The sequence below is a fragment of the Gossypium raimondii genome, chromosome 8, assembly GCF_025698545.1.
Source record: "Gossypium raimondii isolate GPD5lz chromosome 8, ASM2569854v1, whole genome shotgun sequence".
Taxonomy (NCBI): Eukaryota; Viridiplantae; Streptophyta; class Magnoliopsida; order Malvales; family Malvaceae; genus Gossypium; species Gossypium raimondii.
Genome location: NC_068572.1, coordinates 35,712,654 through 35,732,941, shown reverse-complemented (window position 1 = coordinate 35,732,941; position 20,288 = coordinate 35,712,654). Strand labels below are relative to the sequence as shown.

The following is a 20,288-nucleotide window of genomic DNA, read 5'->3' as shown; positions in this document are numbered from 1 at the left end:
AATTACTATTAGAATTTAAAGTACATCAAAACTTATATAGATCTTGATGGACATCCACTTAATAATAAAACATTCATAATAAAAAGATATTAATGATAATGACGATGTTTTATTAAACGAATTTGTTCGAAAAATTAAAAGTACATAGACATAATCACTACACTAAAGGCACTAGATTTCAATAGATGGTTAATTAGCTAATGACCACGTTAATAATTTTGTCCCAATTTATCTTATTTGATTTTTTTGAAAGATTAAAAGTTCAATCGCTGTCAAATTGAAAAAAATGCTATTATTCCTTTATTTTTTACACATTAGATCCAAATTGTGTATGTGTTATGTGTTATGTTTAAGCCTTTATTTTTTATACATTAGATTCGAATTGTGTATGTGCTATGTTTAGGCATGTTTAAAATTTAATTAATATGTTCTAAATATGTTGCAGGTAGGATACAGTAACCAAATTGATAATTAAATTAACAAAAGATTTAATTAATGTAGTACTGATATTTTGAAGATTCATAGACAACGTTTTAAAGTTTAATCCGTCCCTATTTGTTTTATTTTCATAATTAACAAAAGGGTAAATTATACCGTTAGTCACTAAATTATAGGTAAATTTTGTTTTGGTCACTTAATTAAAAAGTTAAAATTTAATTACTTAACTAATAAAAAATTTTCATTTAAGTCACTGAACTATCCAAAAATTTTTATTTAAGTCATTAGGCTATTAAGGTTCTTTTTTTTTTTAAGTTCCGTTAGCAAGCTTAAGCGACAATTCAATGATCTATATGGTAGATTAGTATCCATTGACAAGTAAAAGAACATACCTGAGATTCAAAGTTGATCTGACAGTCAATTTCAGATATCGGAGAAAATAACTATTTGAATTTTGGTTCGTAAATTCATAATGTCCAAAGTTGTTTAATGAAAAAAAACTGAACTATAAAAAAGAAGGAAAAAAGAGCTTTCGATTGGTGTAAGCAGTATTAATATAATATCAATTTTAACATTATAGTGACTTAAATTAAAAATTTTGGATAATTCGGTGACCAAATTATAGCTTTTTTAGTTAAGTGACTAAAACGAAAATTTACCCGTAATTTAGTGACTAACAGTTACCTTTAAGAGAATTAAAAAAGAAAAAAGAAAAAAGAAAAAAGAAAAAAGAAAAAAAAGGGTGTAATTTACATTTTGTTTTAAGAAAAAAAAGGGGACATACCGTCGATTAAACCCTAACGTTAACACTTGTAAAATCTACTCTGGTAGCAGCAAAACCCGAAAACGTTACACATAAAAAATCAAGAAAGGGCATTCATTTCCCTTCCCATTTCCTTCCTTAATTCGATTCTTTGAACGAAACAAAGGGGACAAAGAAGAGATCAGGAATTGCCATGACTGAAGTGGCAAGCTCTGTAGTGCACGAGGTGCTAGGCCGCAGAGCCGAGGATGTGGATAAACCAATCATTGATTACATCATCAACGTCCTCGCTGACGAAGATTTCGACTTCGGAGAGGACGGTGATGGCGCCTTCGAGGCCATCGGTGAGCTCCTAGTTGCCGCCGAATGCGTTTCTGACTTTTCCGAGTGCCGCAAGGTATAGCTTCCATCGTTTCTCTTATTTCCTAATTCCATATTATACATGGATAATACTGGTTGGAAGAAAGAAAGAAAGAAACTGAATTCAATTGGTAAATTTCTTGTGGAATTCATGGCAGGTTTGTAGTACACTATCTGAGAAATTCGGAAAGCATGGGTTGGTTAAACCGAAGCCAACTGTCCGGAGCCTAGCAACGCCATTTAGGATGAATGAAGGTATGGAGGAGGCGGCTCCAAAGAAAAAGCCAGAGCCAGTTGATGGTCCATTACTGTCTGAACGCGATAAAATGAAGCTCGAGAGGAGGAAGAGAAAGGAGGAGCGCCAAAGAGAGGTATGACTAGTCAAATCAATTATGATGTGCAGTAATGTGAAACAACTAAGAAACTATTTAATTGTTTGTGTTCTTCTGTCATGTGATGTGCAGGCACAATACCAAATGCATCTAGCAGAGATGGAAGCAGCTAGGGAAGGAATGCCTGTTGTTTGTGTGAATCATGACTCTAGTGGCGGCCCAGCTGTTAGGGATATTCATATGGAGAACTTCAATGTTTCAGTTGGTGGTCGGGATCTTATTGTTGATGGTTCAGTTACACTTTCTTTTGGAAGGCATTATGGTGGGTTATGTTCCATGTTTGCATAGAGTTGCTCTAGTACCAAGAATAGGGAAAGAAAGAAATTTAAGAACTTTATGAAGAGACATGGATATTGTTCCCTTGACAATGCCTTGTTGACTTCTTGCATCATTATCTTGCGAGTTGTTTCTGATCTATTATGCCATTCTCTTTGCAGGTCTTGTGGGAAGAAATGGTACAGGGAAGACAACATTCCTTAGGTACATGGCTATGCATGCTATTGAAGGAATTCCTTCAAACTGCCAGATTCTACATGTTGAGCAAGAAGTAGTTGGTGATGATACAACAGCCTTGCAGTGTGTTCTTAACTCTGATATCGAAAGAACCCAGCTTTTGCAAGAGGAAGCTAATTTACTTGCACGACAGGTTGAAGCAATTAACTTTTTTATCTAGGAAAACAATGTATCTTTGTATTGATTCACATCACTGTTTATGTCCTTTTTCTTGTGATCTTTCTGATAACTTTATTGTTTCTCTTTAGAAAGAATTGGACCTTGAAGATGAAAATGGAAAGAGTGGAGAAGATCTAAATGGGATGCCTGATAAAGATGCCATCTTGCAAAGACTTGAGCAGATATACAAAAGGCTTGAGGTCATTGATGCAGATTCTGCAGAGTCTCGTGCAGCTTCTATTCTTGCTGTAAGTTCTCAAAGAATGTCTTTGGTTGGTGACCTAAAAGTGCATGCCTGATAGTAGATACAGTAATTGCAATGAAAATGAGACAATAAGTCAAGGTTTTAATAAGTAAAAAGAAGCAGAGGAAGAAAAACCTTTCTTTTTTAATATTTTATTTTATTTAAGGAAGTCAGGTTGTAGACATGTGTTGGTTAATGTGTGCTAACCTCCTAATCTCATGATAGGAAAAGTTACTGGTACAAGACAAATCATGAAAAAGGCCTAGGATGGGTTTTCAACCCACTCAAATTAGTTGTTTGCTTTTTTGATCTTTGTTATGTGTGCTAAGTAGAAATCATAATGCATTGTTACTTCTGTTATTATGTGCTTTGGCTCCCCATAGTTGCTGATATTCATACGGAAACTGGTGGCAATATTGGTTATGTCTGCAACTGTAAAAAAACATGATGCAACTGAAAATGCATCCATCACCGCAATTTAAGTCCATGATTCTAACCTCCTAATCTCATGATCAGGAAAGCTACTGCTACTAGATGAAAAAAGTAATACATTTGTTTTTAAGGATCAAACAGCTTATGAAGTGAATGGATTCTTGGCTCCCTGTTAAAGACTTGTAGGGTCTTCTCCTCCTAGAGGTTGTATTTTATGAAAAGTTCCACATTCCACTTATTCGGCTAAGAAGAGGGACTTCATTATGGACGTCAGTTGTCTGAAACCATGCTCCTAAATGGTGACAAAGTCGGTGGTGCACTCCCACTCCCTATAATTAGGTATTTTGTCTTGGACTTGGAAAGAGTAGAAAGTTGTGGCTTTGGACAGGTGTTTGTTTCTGGGATGCTTTGACTAGTCAGATGCTGGAGGAGGCAGTTGAGTAGTTATCATCAGGCTTCTCTGGGAGGTATCCTTTGTGGGGAGGGGTTCTGAGTCCCATAGTTACTTGAAGTGACATCCTAAATATCTTGAAAGAAAAAAAGAATCTTTCTGTCTGTTCTGCTTGCAGCCTGTTTAAATCCATCCGAGTCTTATTGTGAGGGAAATTTACCCCTGGACTTCCATTGTAGAACAAGTGTGCTATAGGCAAAGCATGATAAGGACTTTGGATGGGATTCAAACCACTCAAGTTATATAATTTCTTATTTGCTTTCTTTCTTGGTCCTCATTAACTACACATAGCATGTAATCTAAATAATAAATAGCATGCAGGTTGTTTTTACAATGTTGTATTTAGTTGCATAATGGACAACTTCATTCATGTTAACTATTATCTCTCTTGCTGAAAAATTTCCAGGGTCTCAGTTTCTCTCCAGAAATGCAGCAGAGGGCAACAAAAACATTTTCTGGAGGATGGAGAATGCGAATTGCTCTAGCCCGTGCACTATTTATAGAACCTGATTTGTTGCTTCTTGATGAACCTACGGTAAATTATTTGTCTTACATTGTTTTGTGGCATGCATTTTTTCTGGAACCTGATAGGATGTAATTTTTATATTCTTTTCAGAATCATCTTGATCTTCATGCTGTCCTGTGGCTGGAATCTTACCTGGTGAAGTGGCCAAAAACATTTATAGTTGTGTCTCATGCTAGAGAATTCTTGAATTTGGTATTGCCCTTCTGCTATTTGTTTTCTAGTTCATCCTTTCTACAATTACCAATTGACATAATAATTTTCTGTTTCTCTTTACAATGTTGCTTTTATTTTCAGGTGGTTACTGACATTATTCATCTACAAGGACAAAAATTGACAGCCTACAAAGGAAATTATGATACCTTTGAGAAGACAAGACAGGAACAGATTAAGAACCAACAGAAAGCCGTTGAGGCAAATGAACGAGCAAGATCCCACATGCAGGTCTTCTCCGTTGAACTGAACTTAAACAATACTAATTGCTGCTGCATTTTCTTGTGTATGGTCATCTTAATAAAATTACATCAATACTATTCTTTTGTTAATTGATGTTTTTATGCAACATGTTGGTAGTTAGTCATTTAGAGCATATTTCAATCTATGACTAGTTCTTCTCTCATCCCCTCCCTCCTCCTTTAATACCATCATATCAACCATAGCGAAAATGACAAGTCTGCTTCTATTCTGTTTCATGCCAGAGAAGGCTTGGGTTATTTATAAATTTCTGTCCTACTAATTTGGCATATTAATGACATTTCATTCATGGTTTCCAGTAAGCCCCTCTTATCTTTTTATGATAATTTTTTCCATTGTTAAAATAATAGATGCTTTTACTGATATATTTCTTTTTGTTTTTCATGAATTATAGTATTACATCGTGTTTGGCATATAAATCTTGTTGATTTTTTTAAAATGTTTTTTCTGCAGGCCTTTATTGATAAATTTAGGTATAATGCAAAGAGAGCATCGCTTGTTCAGTCCAGAATCAAGGTCAATTTTATATATAATTTGGGATAATTTTATGTAGTTATACTTATATTGGTCCAATTCTCTCTTTATATGCCCGAGCTGATTGGTTCCCTTTACTTCTATAGGCATTGGAGCGGATGGAGCATGTAGATGAAATTGTTAATGACCCCGAGTATATCTCCTTCAGTGCTTTTGTCTTATCAATTTTATGACCCTTGAGTTGGCTTTTAGATTCCATTGGGGTTTATTTATTTATAACTGAGTTGGCTATTTTGTTATGCAGTTACAAATTTGAGTTCCCAACCCCAGATGATAGACCAGGGCCTCCTATCATAAGTTTCAGGTTTGTTTTCAGTTCTTTAGAAGAATTTGGAATAATGATGTCAGTCCTGAAACGTCAAGTGCCAAATGGCTATTTGGTACTTTACATTTGACTTGTCTTACTTTGTGGCTCAGGTTCTGACATCTGTGTATAATTATTTTGACTTTTATCAAGTTGACTTCTTGAAGTGTTTAGGATCGGCTGCTTATTGTTCAGTGTTGATGTTTGTTGCAATGTTTGCAGTGATGCATCATTTGGCTATCCTGGGGGCCCAGTATTGTTTAAGAATCTCAATTTTGGTATAGATCTAGACAGCCGCATAGCAAGTAAGGATAATTGCTCCTTGAGTTTTTTTTTTCATTTAAACTTTTCGACTGTGGAACCTCATCCATGTTCCTTTCTCTTTTTCCTACTCCTTATACGGCACACTTACCTCAAAGGAAAACAAAAGAAAAAGAAATAAAAAAGGTCTCTTTAAGTGTTTGAATAAATAAAAGAAATGCTTGTACCAGGTGTAATTTATTTATAGGAAAAACTAGATGAAGATGTGATTCCAATTTATGGTGTCTCTAAATGCCCATTTTTAAGCAATCATGGATATTCGAGCAATTAATGCCTTTACTGTCATATTTATGGTTCATTTTTAACCTCTATTTCCACCATTATGCAGTGGTTGGTCCAAATGGGATTGGAAAGTCAACAATACTTAAATTAATTGCTGGGGAACTACAACCAATCTCTGGGACAGTTTTTCGTTCGGCTAAGGTAGCTTAAATTTTCCATTTTCCTATAATTGATTTTCTGTATGTTACATATTCTTTCTCAGTTCACTTACTACTAATGAATCAAATTCTAATAATGTTGCTTCTTTTGTCTTGCAATATGTTTGAACTTTTTCCTTCTCTATTATATGACATTTTAGTCTTCTGGAGTTGGATTTAACTAGTTATTGTACTGTTTCCGGGGTCTCTCTGTCATAGACCTACTTCTATACTTTGACTATAAATACTTAATTCCTTCTACTCATTCATCGTCTTTTAAATATTTTCTTCTTTTATAATATCTGAGACCATACTGCTTCAAGTAATTGAAATTGGTAGTGTGCTTTATCTATAGGCTTTCTTATGGCCCATTCTCTTAATTCTTCATTTTCAGAACTAACCACTCACCATAATTTCTTATAGGTTTCAACATTCTGAGATCTGTCCTGTACCAAATACATTACTAGGCTCTCACCCTATTAATCTGCATCATAGTCAGTTTTAGACTCCTTCATCCCATAATATTTGTCTGTCTTTAAGTTTCAGATTGCCCTAAAATGACTGTTCATTGCTAAGAGAATCCATTAATTATTTATTCCACATTCGCATTCTGTACTGTTATCATAAACTACTCCTTTCACCCTTTGATTGAGTCTTGTGCTTGACGATGGATGCTTTTTGGGAACTGTAATGCTGTTTAACATTCTTTGTTTTCTCACATAGAAAATTCAAAATTCTCCAATAATACCAATCTCCAAGGGTCTCAAGTTTAAAAAATTTGAAAAAGAGAGAAATAGCACTAATTCAATATTATACTATAGAAAAGTGACTTTTTTTTGGTACGTTACAAATCGGGGGAAGGGGGGGGGGTTATGTCAGCAGGGTTTGAACGTTGGTCATTGGGGTGCCAAACAAGGGGCTTAATCATTGCTCCCTTGCGTTGGTGAAAAATGACATTAATTATAAGGGGATTTGGTTATTCAAAATTGGATTAAGTACCAGTTATACACAAAGTACAGTGATATATTTTTGCATTTTAAATGGGGCTGACATTATGTGACATACGATTGATAACAAACTGGTCAGCTTAACAAAAACCACTAGTGGTTGTATACATGTTTGGTTGAAGGAGACTGACATTACTACATCAACTGTAGCATTGGTGAAAGCTAATATTGGTCTTGACATGTTATGCTCAAGGAAAGTGATATATTTTTGCATTTTAAATGGGGCTGACATTATGTGACATGATTGATAACAAAACTGGTCAGCTTAACAAAAACCACTAGTGGTATACATGTTTGGTTGAAGGAGACTGACATTACTACATCAACTGTCGCATTAGTGAAAGCTAATATTGGTCTTGACATGTTATGCTCAAGGAAACTGACATTATTATATCAAACAGGTTCGCATTGCTGTGTTCAGTCAACACCATGTTGATGGGCTAGACCTGTCCTCAAATCCCCTGCTATATATGATGCGCTGCTATCCAGTAAGTTTTGTGTTCTTCTGAGTCCTTACCTGTGGTGTGAGAACCATCTACAATGCTTAAGTGACTGGATGTGGTTGAATCCCTTGTTTGATGTTTCTGTCTTGCAGGGAGTGCCTGAACAAAAACTTCGTGGACACTTGGGTTCTTTTGGTGTGACTGGAAATCTTGCACTGCAGCCAATGTATACTTTGTCTGGTATGTTTACTTTACTTTCTTATCATGTTAGGATATAATGGATAATTTGAAGTTTGTTTCTATAAATCGGTAATGAGACTGAACTTTGAATCTCAAAAGGTTTTGATACTGGCTAATTGAAGGCCTACCATGAAAAACAGCAGAATATTGTTTTTTGATGTTATAAAAGAGTTGGTTTTTGAATTGTCTTTTTTTTTTTTTTTTTTTTTTTGTTGTGGTATTTGAGGCTACAAACGAGTGAGTCCTGATCATTGGGTGCATAAGTCCAGTACTTTCTACAATACATCGCATGGCTGTTGGCTGGGATTTTGATTTACCCTATATACTTGTGCATTTACATATGCCCAGACATGTTTCTAATTGCTTTGATTGCCAATGCTAGGTGGTCAAAAAAGTAGAGTTGCTTTTGCAAAGATAACTTTCAAGAAACCACACATAATATTGCTTGATGAGCCATCCAATCATCTTGTAAGTCGTAATATTTTTTTCTCTCTCCATATTTCTTGATATTAAGACATGGTTAAGTCTTCAATAATTCCAGGATTTGCATGGAAAGTTTTATAACCACTGACTGTGACACTGAAATTAGGATTTGGATGCTGTGGAGGCACTAATTCAAGGCCTTGTCTTGTTCCAAGGAGGGATTCTGATGGTATAAGTCGTGTTGTCTTTGTCATTTTAGTTTGCACAATAAATAAATATTAAGATTATTTTGGTCCTATTTCGAAATTCTGAGATGGAATTGTGTGTGATGGCTCCTGCAGGTTAGTCATGATGAACATCTGATATCTGGAAGTGTAGATGAACTGTGGGTGGTGTCTGAGGGGAGGGTGAACCCTTTCCATGGAACTTTCCAGGACTATAAGAAGCTTCTCCAGTCCTCTTCCTAAAACTGTTATCCGATATCAAATTTTCTACATGAAGGTAATTCGAGGTTTAGAGCAAATTCCTTGTTTCTTTTTGGGGGAAAAAGTTTTTTTTTGTTCAAATGCAATAAGAGGGATTTCTGGGTATGGAATTTGAAGTAAAAAAAAAACTATGATTTGCTTTCTCAATTTGAGGGATAAAGCTTTTTCGTTTGCTTTTGTTATTGATTCTCATGAGATTACTTGAAGCTTCATCTTTGCGCTATGAGGTCTACAGTACACCTACAGCACCGCATTTTTTTTGGGCTTAGCTATCAATTCAAATACTAAACAGTTTTTATGTAAATATATATTTAATATTTGCTGCTAATAGTTAAAAATACGAGCTTCAAAGACCAGGTTTTTCTTTTGGGGTTTCCAATTGGACTCCATAGACGACTTGAAATGCAAGTGAAAAGCATGGCATGCCTAAGCTCAAGGGGGTTCTTTAAAAAATAAATATTCAGGCATTCGAGTACATTAAAATATCAAATCTAAGCCCTGGTCAAGCTAGTTAAAGAAGGTGCTGAAACATTCAGCTTAAATGTTCTCGCAAACTTGCGATAACTTCCTCAACCATGTTTTCGGCTACTTTCCAAAAAAATGTAACATAAAAAAGGTGTGTCAAATGCAGAGTTGTGATGTAGTTTAAAATTACATATTACGATTATTGTGCATGCGGAGAATCGAACCCCATCCAGTACCGTGGGAGGGTACTATGATACCACTACACTAATTGCTAGACTTTTGATAGGACCTTATTTTCTATATTTTCTATATTATTTTAGAAGCCTTCTAGAATGCCCCTTGGCGGCTTCGCCTCCTTAACCGACAAGAGATAAAGTGAGAATCCTCCTTCAGCGGGTTTCAAATCTCAGTAATCCAATCGATTTCAGAACAAGAAGTAGAATAAGAATGGATAACAGCGAGGGCAACAATTCCACCAGCTTGATATCTCGTGAGAAGTTGGGAGAGGTGGCAACCTGGGTCAGCGCCACTGTGGTCTCCGCCTTTTTCTCCTCTCTCGAGCGCTTCTCCTGCGTTAACCTCTCCACCAACGACCCTGACGATGACGACAATCCCAACGAGGCCAAGGACCGCCCTCTCACCTACTCCTAAATATCTCTGTCGGTACTTGCCACGTCATATACTCTCTTGCTTTCTCTTGATTTATGGTCTTTGTATACAGAACCAAGAAAAAAGTATTAAGGAAACTTTAAATGCTCTATATTTGTTGGTCGTCCTGATTGAAAAGGGAACTCTTGTGTAATAAAGGCCTTTTTTTTTTTGGATATTCAATCATCTAAGTCTGTTGGTGCTGTGTTTTCTCAAAAGTCACAAGTCAAAACCCGATCGAACAATATGGAGTTTGAATTTGATTCCTAGGTTTCGTTGTGGAACTGTCTTTTCCTTATCAGTTAAAGGAGTTACTGTGTGTGTGTGTGTGATTTAAATATTGAATTGTAATCTTTTGAAGCTATGCAATGAGTTCATATTAAGATGATTGATGGAGATTGGTTTAATCAGTTCTTCGGAATCTTTCAAAACTATGTGCATTTTTCATAAAGGAGAGAGTTCACATTTTCTTTTTAGGGTGTTTCATTAAGATCCGATTGCTGACTTGGATTGACTACACATGCCTTTTCTTTTCTTGCCAAAAGGTGCAGCTCCTGGATTAACCATGTTGGTTCTATACAATCTCGTTGCTTAATTTGGGAGTGGTAGGCAGCTTTTGGTCTTCGATGAGAAAATAAAAGTTGAGTTAGGGCCTTCGTAAGCAAGCATATGGATTTAGGCTTCTCAGACATAGAACTACATTTTTAACTACAAAGGTTTCTCCTTTCCTTTCAATGGGCTTCTGACTAATGGAAAGGAACTTGAGAAATGATGATCAGGTGTCTAATTAGGCATTTAGCTATAAGTCCTTCCTATCTTCAAATGGAGCAATATGTTCCTGTAAATTAGGGGCCTAGCGGCCCTTAGAATTGTCCGTCTCTAAGCTCGTTTCAAATTCTGTCATGGTTCACAAGAGAGCTTTATATTTACATGTCCTTGTACAATACATTGGCCTGTTATTAGCCCCAGGGAAAGTTATAGCTTTAATGATATGTCAACCTTAAGCTGTTATATGATTATATTTGCAGTTAGGTACTTATTCCTAGGTCATTTTCTTCTATTTGAATGCACATGTGTATTCTGAACTTGGATGTTTACCGAAGAAATATGCATGTTGCTATCACAATGGCTTAGTCTTGCTTTCTTATTCAGACTCTTATTTACTTTCTAAGCAAAATAAACCTAAGACGATTAGATGGATTCAGGTAACTAATAACTATGCTTGGCAAACGAAAAAAGCCAATTATTTTTTGCTCAGTAAGAAAAAGGAGAAAATGGAAAAAGAGAGAGAGACTGTATTTTCTGTTGCCGCCTTTAGCATTTCTAGCAAATGAACTTGTGTATTTTAGCCCATGCTATCTGGTTCTTATACAAATATTGCATAGTTTTGTTGTAATCTAAATGTCTAAAATAACATTATATAGCATGAATGTTTGAGATTACCCAAGATTTTTGTCTCCCTGATCCTTCCAACAAAGCAGCATGAATATGCAACGGCGAATGATATACAACCTTGCCCTCTTTCCCTTCAAAGTCTTACTCTTAGGTACCTTAACTTTGGCCTGCTTTTGTGGAGACGTTTCCATCAACTTTGTCCTGGTTTTGTATATGCTGTGACACCTTATCCCCAGTTTAACACATTTATATAATCACTTCTCTCTTCTACAGCAGTAACTAAGAAACTTTATTTCCTTCTCATTAAAATTTGGAGCTGCAAAGACGTCAGGACTTGACTGTGCTTTTGCTTTGAACCAAGGAGCGGGGTTTTTGGCACTTAACTACTTAAATATTGGTCTGTCATCCGGACATTTGGATTATTTGTCGCTTCATCTAACCAGGATTCTTCACTTTTCCCAGGATTTACTGCCAAAAATGATCCATGGACCATATAACATTCTAGATAATTGATTAGTTTGAACAGCGATTACTTTACCTACTCTCCTCTTATCTCTGCTATTATTAGATTTATGAATGGCCTCTTCTTGCTCATGAATTTTAAGTAATTAGCAGAATGCAATTTTCAGAATATGCTGGAACCCCTGATAATATAATAGTTATAGTAAATAAATAGATCATCTCTATTTATGCAATGAAACAAAATATCCAAATCCTGCAATTTTGCTTTGTAATAGTTATATTAAGAGTGGGGAATGGGTTCTCTTTCTCGAGTCTTCTATGGATGTAAGAAATCTAATTTCTATTGGAGAGTAATACCAGTAATGTATGTGAGGCTGCCCTCAATATACAAATTTCAAGGTAATTGGGCCTTGTGGGCCAGCCCTACGGAGGAAAGCCTAAAGGCCCCAACCCCCATCCTCGTCCTTTGTTTAAAAACAGAACTGAAACCCTAATCACAAGTAGTAGCCGGCGACTAGGCATTACCCTTGTCTCTAAGTTTGCGAGTATTTATGGTTCTTGTTTTGTTGTTGGTAAAAGAGAATCTGTATTTGAAGGGCTCCGGTGATGAGTATGAAATGCTGCAAGTCGTTCCAATTTCTGAATGCTTCATTGTGGAACTGAACTCACTCTGAGGGGCATATCCACCTTCTCACTCTCTACACTATGTTCATCTGCTTTGTAGATCTCCCTTAAGAGTCTAACATGATATTGAACCGTCCATCAAGGCCAGCTGAACAGTTGATGCTGTTGTCTTCTAAACTAAAGAAGAAGAAGAAGAAGAAGAAGAATCATCTAGAATGTCATGTTTTTCGAGGAATTCAAATGCATAGTACCTCTTTTTTTTTCTTTTTTTTTTCTTACTTTAGAGGTAGAGGAATTCTACATTTGGAGTAAAATTGTTGATTATATGGATCCCTCCCTATCAGTTCGCTTGTAACTGGACTGATTGTGAGCTTAAGGATGGTAAACGTCCAAGGTTGTGCTAAGGGTGGTAAGTGTGTTTTTGAGGAACGGAAGTGTTTCCATAGAGCTGAATGCAAAATTTGACTTTTAAAAGAGTTTACTAGATACAACTAATTACCCAGACATCTGTATTTGCACCATTGATTATGAATTGAGCAAAGTGAAATTAAGTTAGCAATCTAAGTAAAGCTTCTTTAAAAAGACACCAAGTTGAGTGGATGAATTTGTAGTTATGAATTCTCTGATTAGTCAAACTCGATGAACTCGAATCATATCTTTAGTCATCAACTTTTGCGCTGATATTACTAGCCTCCTCACTAGATAAATGGGAGAGTAGCATATCTTGTTCCACTATCCTAAGGTAATTAAGCAATGCTTTCATGGAATTCCATACTAAAGGTCGGTTTTTTATTGCTTTTGAAAAATGCTGTAAAAAAATACTTTTAAAAAGTATTTTTGAAAAATTTGAATGTTTAGTATTCTTTGTTGAAAAATGTTTTGGGAAATTAAATGTTAATTTTAGACATGATATTATAAAGTAACAAATATGTATTTAAATAATGTTCAAATTAATTAATATTATGATATTTTAGCAAAATTATAGAAAATAATTTATTATAACTTATTGTTAATATTTTAATATATAATATCAATTTTAAATATTTCTAAGTAATTAATATTATTTATTTATTAAATTTAATTAGAATATATAAATTATATTTAAATATTTAAATTAAATATTTATAATTAGATATTGACACAATTGTATTATTTTAAAATTATTTTTATTTTTAATTAATGCTTTTAACACATTTGTATTATTTTATTTTAAAATGTATTTGAATATATAACTCATATTAGATGCTAATATACATAAAAATATAAACCTAACAAATTAAAATATTACATATATTTAGATTAAAGTTTTAAAAAGGGATAATATTTATATATTAAATATAAATACTAAAAATTTTGGGAGAAGACAAAGGTTAAAAATGTAAATAGAAGCCAAAACTTCTCCATCTGCCAAAAAGTGCTTTTTTTAAGTTGAAAATTTTTCTAAAATGATGTCTGTTCTTTATTGTTTTTCAGGGAAAAGTAATTTTACATGCAAAAGCTCATCTGAAAAGCAATAAAAAACACAGCCTAAAGTCCCCTCGTCCTTGTTCCTTAGTATTGTTAACTCTTAATATTAAGTTATTCCATCTATGCTAGAGTCAATTTTCTCTTGTTTCTTGGCATTCTCAATTCTTTTGATATTAACAATTAAGATGTTTAGCTATTTTATTTATTTTAAAGTTATTTCTCATTCAATCAACTCTTCCATATCAAGTCCAATAGCCAAACAACATAAAATGATAAATCCAAAGTTAAGCTTAAACAATCAATCAAGATTTCACAATAAAATTCATCAGAAATCCAAAATTCAGAAATTTAGTTCACATCACCTCACAAAATTCAATAATATCTACGAAGTTAGAAATATTTGTATCTCTTAGGAATATTCTTGTTTTAAAGCTTTGTAGGGTGGATCCAAATTCTCCTATATGGTGAATGATTTTCTTTAAATGTCAATAACTACCTCTAGATCTATTTAATCTAAACCAATCAGTCTAATTACAATACAATCTGATATGATTCTCCTAATTTTAATCTAGCCAGCTATGCGAAATTGAGCTAGAGGTGGTGCTCATATTGGGTTAGGATGCTCAATCCAAGTTGAGGTTCGAAAATTCAAGTTCAGGTTGTCACACTCGATTTTCATTAAGGTTCGAAAATTAATGAAGATTAGAAGTTAGTTGAAAGAGATAGTAAGATCGGTGAACTCTATTGGGAATTCTAGAAATTTTAGTGGTTGAATAGTAATTAGTTGAGCCTTAATTCTGGTTCAGTTAAGTTGGAACCGACTAGTTCCTTAGTGAGAAACAAAATGGCTGGTGATGTATGGTTATTTGGGGCTTTGGTAGCCGTGTGTGAAGGGTTACTTATATGTGTGAGAAGAATTATTCTGGAGGTAGAATTCTCTTTATTTCTGTTTTATTTTCTTCTCTCTTGCATCATCTTTTTTAGTTGCTCTGAAGAAGAGAAATTTAAAGAAAAACTCTGCATGGGCAGTGATCGTGAGGGTTGAGTATGGAAAGTAGAGAATCCAGTGAACTGGTAAGTTTTTTTAATCTCTCTATATTCGTAAATTTGAGAAAAAGAGAAAGATTTCTGAAATCTTTAAAAAACTTCTACAAGATATTGGATTCTAGGTTTTTAAAGTTTGAATACTTTCAATTTAATTGGTATATGAGTTGTCGTGCTTAGCTATCAGGACAAAGGAGACTCTAACATTTGGAAAAGCTATGCTAGCAAGGACGAAGGATAATTGGTGAGTTCTGTACTCCACATTTGGATGTTTGTGGGTTGTTGTTCTGCTTAGATGTTTTGCTTGTATGTTTGCGTTGAGTTTAGTTTGAGTTCCATGGTTGTAGATGATTACGGTGAATGAAAATTTTATGCATGCACAAAGTTGTGTAAATACATGAATGTTTGCAAGTATGATCTTTGATCTGCATGATAGAATTGTGTATTAATGAACTGGTATGTGGCGTACTCCATAATATAATAGGAATAAGTATTATTGGCTGTAATGATGTGGGTGTTATGCATTACTATAAAATTTGGTGTATGGAGGGAAATATTTAGTGGGTTAGTTGAAGAGAAAACTGGCGTAATGGAGGAATGGGCAGATTGAAAGGGGAATATGAGGAGGTTTTGTTGAATAAATAATCTATTGGCTCTACGGAGCGACACCATGAAAATGGTTTACTGGCTCTATGGAGCGATAATATAAAAATTATTTGCAGGCTCTGGAGCGACACCATGAAAATGGTTTCCTGACTCTCTGAAGTTGGAAACCCATGACTAGTTATGGCATAACCCAGTTAGGGATATGTTTGCCCTTATCGCAAAAAAAAATCGCCAGGATAGTAAATAGGAAAGTTGTCAGGGCATATACCGGGAAATCACATTATGACTCACGTGATGAAAAGTTCCTCATAAAGGTTATGGCGAATGGGAATGCAAGCAAACGTACTAATAAGAGGTCCCACCAAAATGAGAAAGTAAGAGGAACAGGTGGAAGCGTCTTGTACTCAGATATATGCGAAAGAAAGTGGTTTTTTTTTTCAAAGTATTTACAAATAAGTATCCACATTAAGAGTCCGCTTGAGATGACGAATAAGCCAACATTAGTTATGAGAAAGTGATACGATTTTTCAGATTTTAATTTTAAGTATCTATGGGTAAAGAGGTCGTCAGAAAAAAGAAGTCCTGTAACGCCTTCAACCTGATGTGATTTGTTAGATCCAGATCTCGGGTATTACCACTCTAACACAAACTTATTCTTAACCAAAACATACAACTTTCAACAATACATTTTAATAACATTGCCCAGCTAATTTACGTCTGGGCGTACAAAGTGTACTTACAACCATTAAACAAGATTTTTCACTCCACGAGGATTTACAATTACATATATCCTACTTATTTACATTACTCCACTTATTCTACCTCTAAGAAATATTACTATTTGAGTGTTTATAATACTAACACATACTGTACACGCTACAAGACTTATGAAAAATTTTTGTAATGTATTTACAGTATTTTTATTAGATTTGAATACGCCGCTTCCCTTGCTCTATATGCATCATAGCCTATTCTCGCCACTCCCTTGGCATAGCCTTGGTGTCGTCCCTCTTGGCTTAGCCCTTTAATCTGCCTACCTGTGAAAAAAAAAACAAAGAGGTAAGTTCAATAGAACTTAGTGAGTAAACCTTAATTTACCTGAGTAGAGAATATCTATCTCTTTGTTCTTACTTTTAGCTTGACTATGGCGAATACGTCTCTAAGATTCTATTCATCATGCCATAGTTGCCATACCTCACACAACGATCATAACTTGCCTTTCACCTGATTGTTACACCGTTCACTTTTTTGTCTTGTTTATTCATGAATCTTTAACCTTTCCTGTTATAAAGGACTATATAGACAAAACACTCTTGATTTGCCACACACACCTGACACGTTTCAACTTTAATGTTCATATCTCATACTATGTAGGATTCACCTTGTCATACTATACAAAGCCATTTCTTCAGAGTTTGTCATACTGTTCTTTTAGGGTTCGCCATATCTATATACCATACTTTCAGAGTTTACCATACTTACCATTCCTTCATACATATCATTCTTATAGAGTTCATCGCACATAATTTTCCTTTAAATATTTACCATAAGGGCCATTCCTTAGATTGCACAACGAAGGTGTTCCTTTTTCTGAGATAGCCACAAAGCCTTCCTTTAACAAAGATTGCCACAAATGCTTCCTTTAATAGAGGTTGCTACAAATGTGTCCTTTCCATTAAGTACTTGACACAAAGGATTTTCTTTCAGGGTCTAACCACAAAGTTTGTCCTTTAACAGGTTCACCACGAATGTTTACATTTCTAGAGTTTTGCCTTTAAGCCTGTCCTTTACTAATGTTTAAAACAATAGGGATTTGCCACATTAGGTAATAACCTTCTTTAAATTTAGATTTTTCCATATGATGTCATAACCCACCGGTTACAATCTTACATGATATGGTCTTTTTTTCATGTGATGCCATAACCCACCAGTTATGGTCTTACACGATATGGTATTTAGCGCTATGGCCATGAATTTCATGTTTTTAGTCTCAATGGACCCCTTAAATGACTTCGAAGATAGATACAGACTTATCACTATCGACTTACTCATGACACATTCTTATGCTTACTAGACACATGCACTTTTTATTAGACTCGTTCTTACTTTCAAACATAAGCAAACCATAGTCATTCAGATTCATAAGTCTTACATTTCTTATCAGTTCATCACATCTTACTTTACTATTTTCAATTTCATGCTTTAGTCACTTAGTATAGAAGTTCCTACACATGCAAGAGTCTATCTAGGGACTCACTTGATACCCATAAATAGCAGTTGGAACTCTAAATTCAGCATATAATGATAATTTGTAACAACCAACATAGGAACATCATTACAACTCATTCATTCAACTTTTACAATCATCTGAACCAAGAAAATCCTCCATGCAAAAACCTTACTTCCTTATTTTATTGTTCATTCCTACAAAACAAACTTTCTCTTTTAGAAGTTAATATACAAAACCATAATACTTATCCAGGATGCAAAACAATCATCTTCATGAGCTCAGATCCTTGGTTTTAGCTTAACAAGAGGGAGATCTTTTTTCAGCTCTTAAATAAAACGATCATAGCATTTTGAAATAAAAGAAAGAAAAAAATTTCCTCTCTCTTAGCCCATGATATAAAACCCTTATTCTCATAGTGGTATTTGACACGTGTCACAAACTTTGAAGACTATCTTTACAAATGGTTTATAGCTGTAAAAAAAATCCAATAATTACATATATTTGGTTCACCCTTTCGTTTCTTTCTAACTATCCCATTAGAACGTGACTAGAACGTAACTCAATAAACTAGCGTACAATACCTTTGGCGATAACTAAAATTACCCATGAATCATTAACCTTCTTACCAATCTTGTCTTTTTCACGACTTAACATATTCATAAAACAATTCTTTCATGATAATCTATGATTAATTATGAGCCTGATCTATCCGCCAAAAGCATCAATTGGGCGAATAGGATCTTGCCACTCAGATTACTCTTGTTTACTTGTCATTTTAAGACCTACCAAAATTAGGTGTTACAAGTTCGCTAAAGACTATCTTCAATGGAATGTCCATCAAGGACTATCTTAAGTGGAATGCTCGTTAAAGACTATCTTGGGTGGAATATCCGTTAGGGATTAAAGAAAAGGAAGAGGACATCCATTAGAATTATCTAGTGTTGGGAAGTTTGACAAGGATTATATAATGTGTAAGTCCGCTAAAGACAATCTAAGGAAAAGATAATCTGCTAGGGACTATATATTGTTGGGAATATCTATTCAGACGTTCTGAAGTGGGAAAGTCCTGTGAGATTATTTTACTAGTACATTTCATAAGGGAAGAGTGGTGCTTAACTACCAACCAAATCTTATATTTAAGAGCCATATACGGGGATATTAATAAATGAGTCTTCCTTTAAAAGAAGGTATATGCACAAGCTAAGTTATAAAAAGGTAAAGACCCACTCTGTGATTACTTCATGAAAAGTTTGATTGTGGTCCTGGTCCACTTTTATTCTGATTTTGATTACCCATGTAATAGATAGACTTTGGGTTCGAAGGGAAATTTTCAAACATGTGTTCATCTCTACAGTATACACATGAGATATTTTCAAATTGACTAGGCTACTGACCTGACATACTATTATTGGAACCGTTAGTAGTAAAATTCTTAAGCATTGAGGACATAAAAGTGATGTAAGAGCATCTTTATGTACTCTTGTCACTCTTCTTCATGTGGTTGTTTGGTTGGTTGGCAACTGGTAGTTATTTCTAGCAATTCTTTCAATAATTTCGTAAGTTTTATTGTAAGACCTAGAAAGAATAGCTTCATCTGCAGAAGCATCTACCACTATTTTGGTCTGTGCATTGAGACCATTGTAAAATGTCTCCAATTAGATGCAGTGTGAAATCCTATAGTGAGAGCATTTTTGTAATAATTACTTGAATCGTTCTTAAGTCTTATATAAGGATTCATCATCGAACTGTTGGAATATGGTGATCTCATTCCTTAGCTTGGAATTCTTACATGGTGGGTAGTACATAATCAAGAATCGCTTACCTAGTTCTTGCCATGTACTTCCTGAACTAGGTGGTAAAAAAATTAACCATACTTATGCTCTGTCCCTCAATGAGTATGAAAATAACTTTAATCTCATTGCGTCTTCTATTACTCTGACCTCCATGAATAATCAAAGATGAATGTGTGGATCTCTAATAGGCATCCCACTAAATTGACCCACCGTTTGAAGCATTTCGAACATCACTAGCTTTAACTCAAACTATGGTGCCTCAATTTTGGGTTTTACGATTTTTAGACTAAACTCATGAAAAATTGACATAACATATTGACGAAGTTTTTGTCGTCAGCAACAATGATCTGATTTTGAGTTTTACTAGTTGCTTATTCTCTTTGCTTGGAATTCATTTTTTTAGCTCTTCTCATAGTTTCCTGTTGTCTTCTCTTGTGTCTCAAAGTGCGTTTATAAACACCTGAAAAGCCACAAAAAATATTTAAATTAAAATTAATGGAAAAATAAATCAAATTGCAAAATAATAAATTTCACAAATAACTTGAATGACGTACAAGTGTACATAGTCATCAACAAGTAATAAAGTAGTAAGTAAAAAGAATCATCTCAATAGGGACTATATAGGCAAA

The 20,288-nt window shown here is 34.6% G+C and overlaps 1 protein-coding gene and 1 non-coding gene across 3 annotated transcripts; both read left to right on the top strand.

Annotated features, from left to right (window-relative positions):
* Positions 1 to 1,225: 1,225 nt before the first annotated feature.
* Positions 1,226 to 9,890, top strand: LOC105791324 (ABC transporter F family member 3). 2 transcript variants are annotated; one of them, XM_052634263.1, is made up of 19 exons: positions 1,226 to 1,598; positions 1,720 to 1,932; positions 2,026 to 2,215; positions 2,391 to 2,599; positions 2,715 to 2,873; positions 4,159 to 4,287; positions 4,369 to 4,470; positions 4,573 to 4,719; positions 5,203 to 5,265; positions 5,370 to 5,416; positions 5,528 to 5,587; positions 5,810 to 5,892; positions 6,237 to 6,331; positions 7,736 to 7,822; positions 7,930 to 8,017; positions 8,400 to 8,485; positions 8,607 to 8,669; positions 8,782 to 8,941; positions 9,711 to 9,890. In XM_052634263.1, exons 1-18 carry the CDS (start codon positions 1,395 to 1,397, stop codon positions 8,905 to 8,907), a joined length of 2,151 nt encoding a protein of 716 aa, XP_052490223.1. In that variant the 5' UTR covers positions 1,226 to 1,394; the 3' UTR covers positions 8,908 to 8,941; positions 9,711 to 9,890. The 2 variants fall into 2 exon arrangements, with proteins under 2 accessions (XP_052490223.1, XP_012474808.1); XM_012619354.2 differs by lacking the exon at positions 9,711 to 9,890 and having other exon boundaries at positions 8,782 to 9,281.
* Positions 9,891 to 19,537: 9,647 nt separating this feature from the next.
* Positions 19,538 to 19,644, top strand: LOC128032121 (small nucleolar RNA R71). The gene has a single exon (XR_008188251.1). It is a non-coding gene; the product is annotated as a small nucleolar RNA R71 (small nucleolar RNA).
* Positions 19,645 to 20,288: the final 644 nt, after the last annotated feature.

Coding starts and splice junctions, on each gene's coding strand:
- LOC105791324 (XM_052634263.1), top strand. CDS start 1,395: ATGACTGAAGTGGCAAGCTCTGTAGTGCACGAGGTGCTAGGCCGCAGA. Junction 1,599..1,719: donor ACTTTTCCGAGTGCCGCAAG/GTATAGCTTCCA, acceptor AATTCATGGCAG/GTTTGTAGTACACTATCTGA. Junction 7,823..7,929: donor ATATGATGCGCTGCTATCCA/GTAAGTTTTGTG, acceptor TCTGTCTTGCAG/GGAGTGCCTGAACAAAAACT.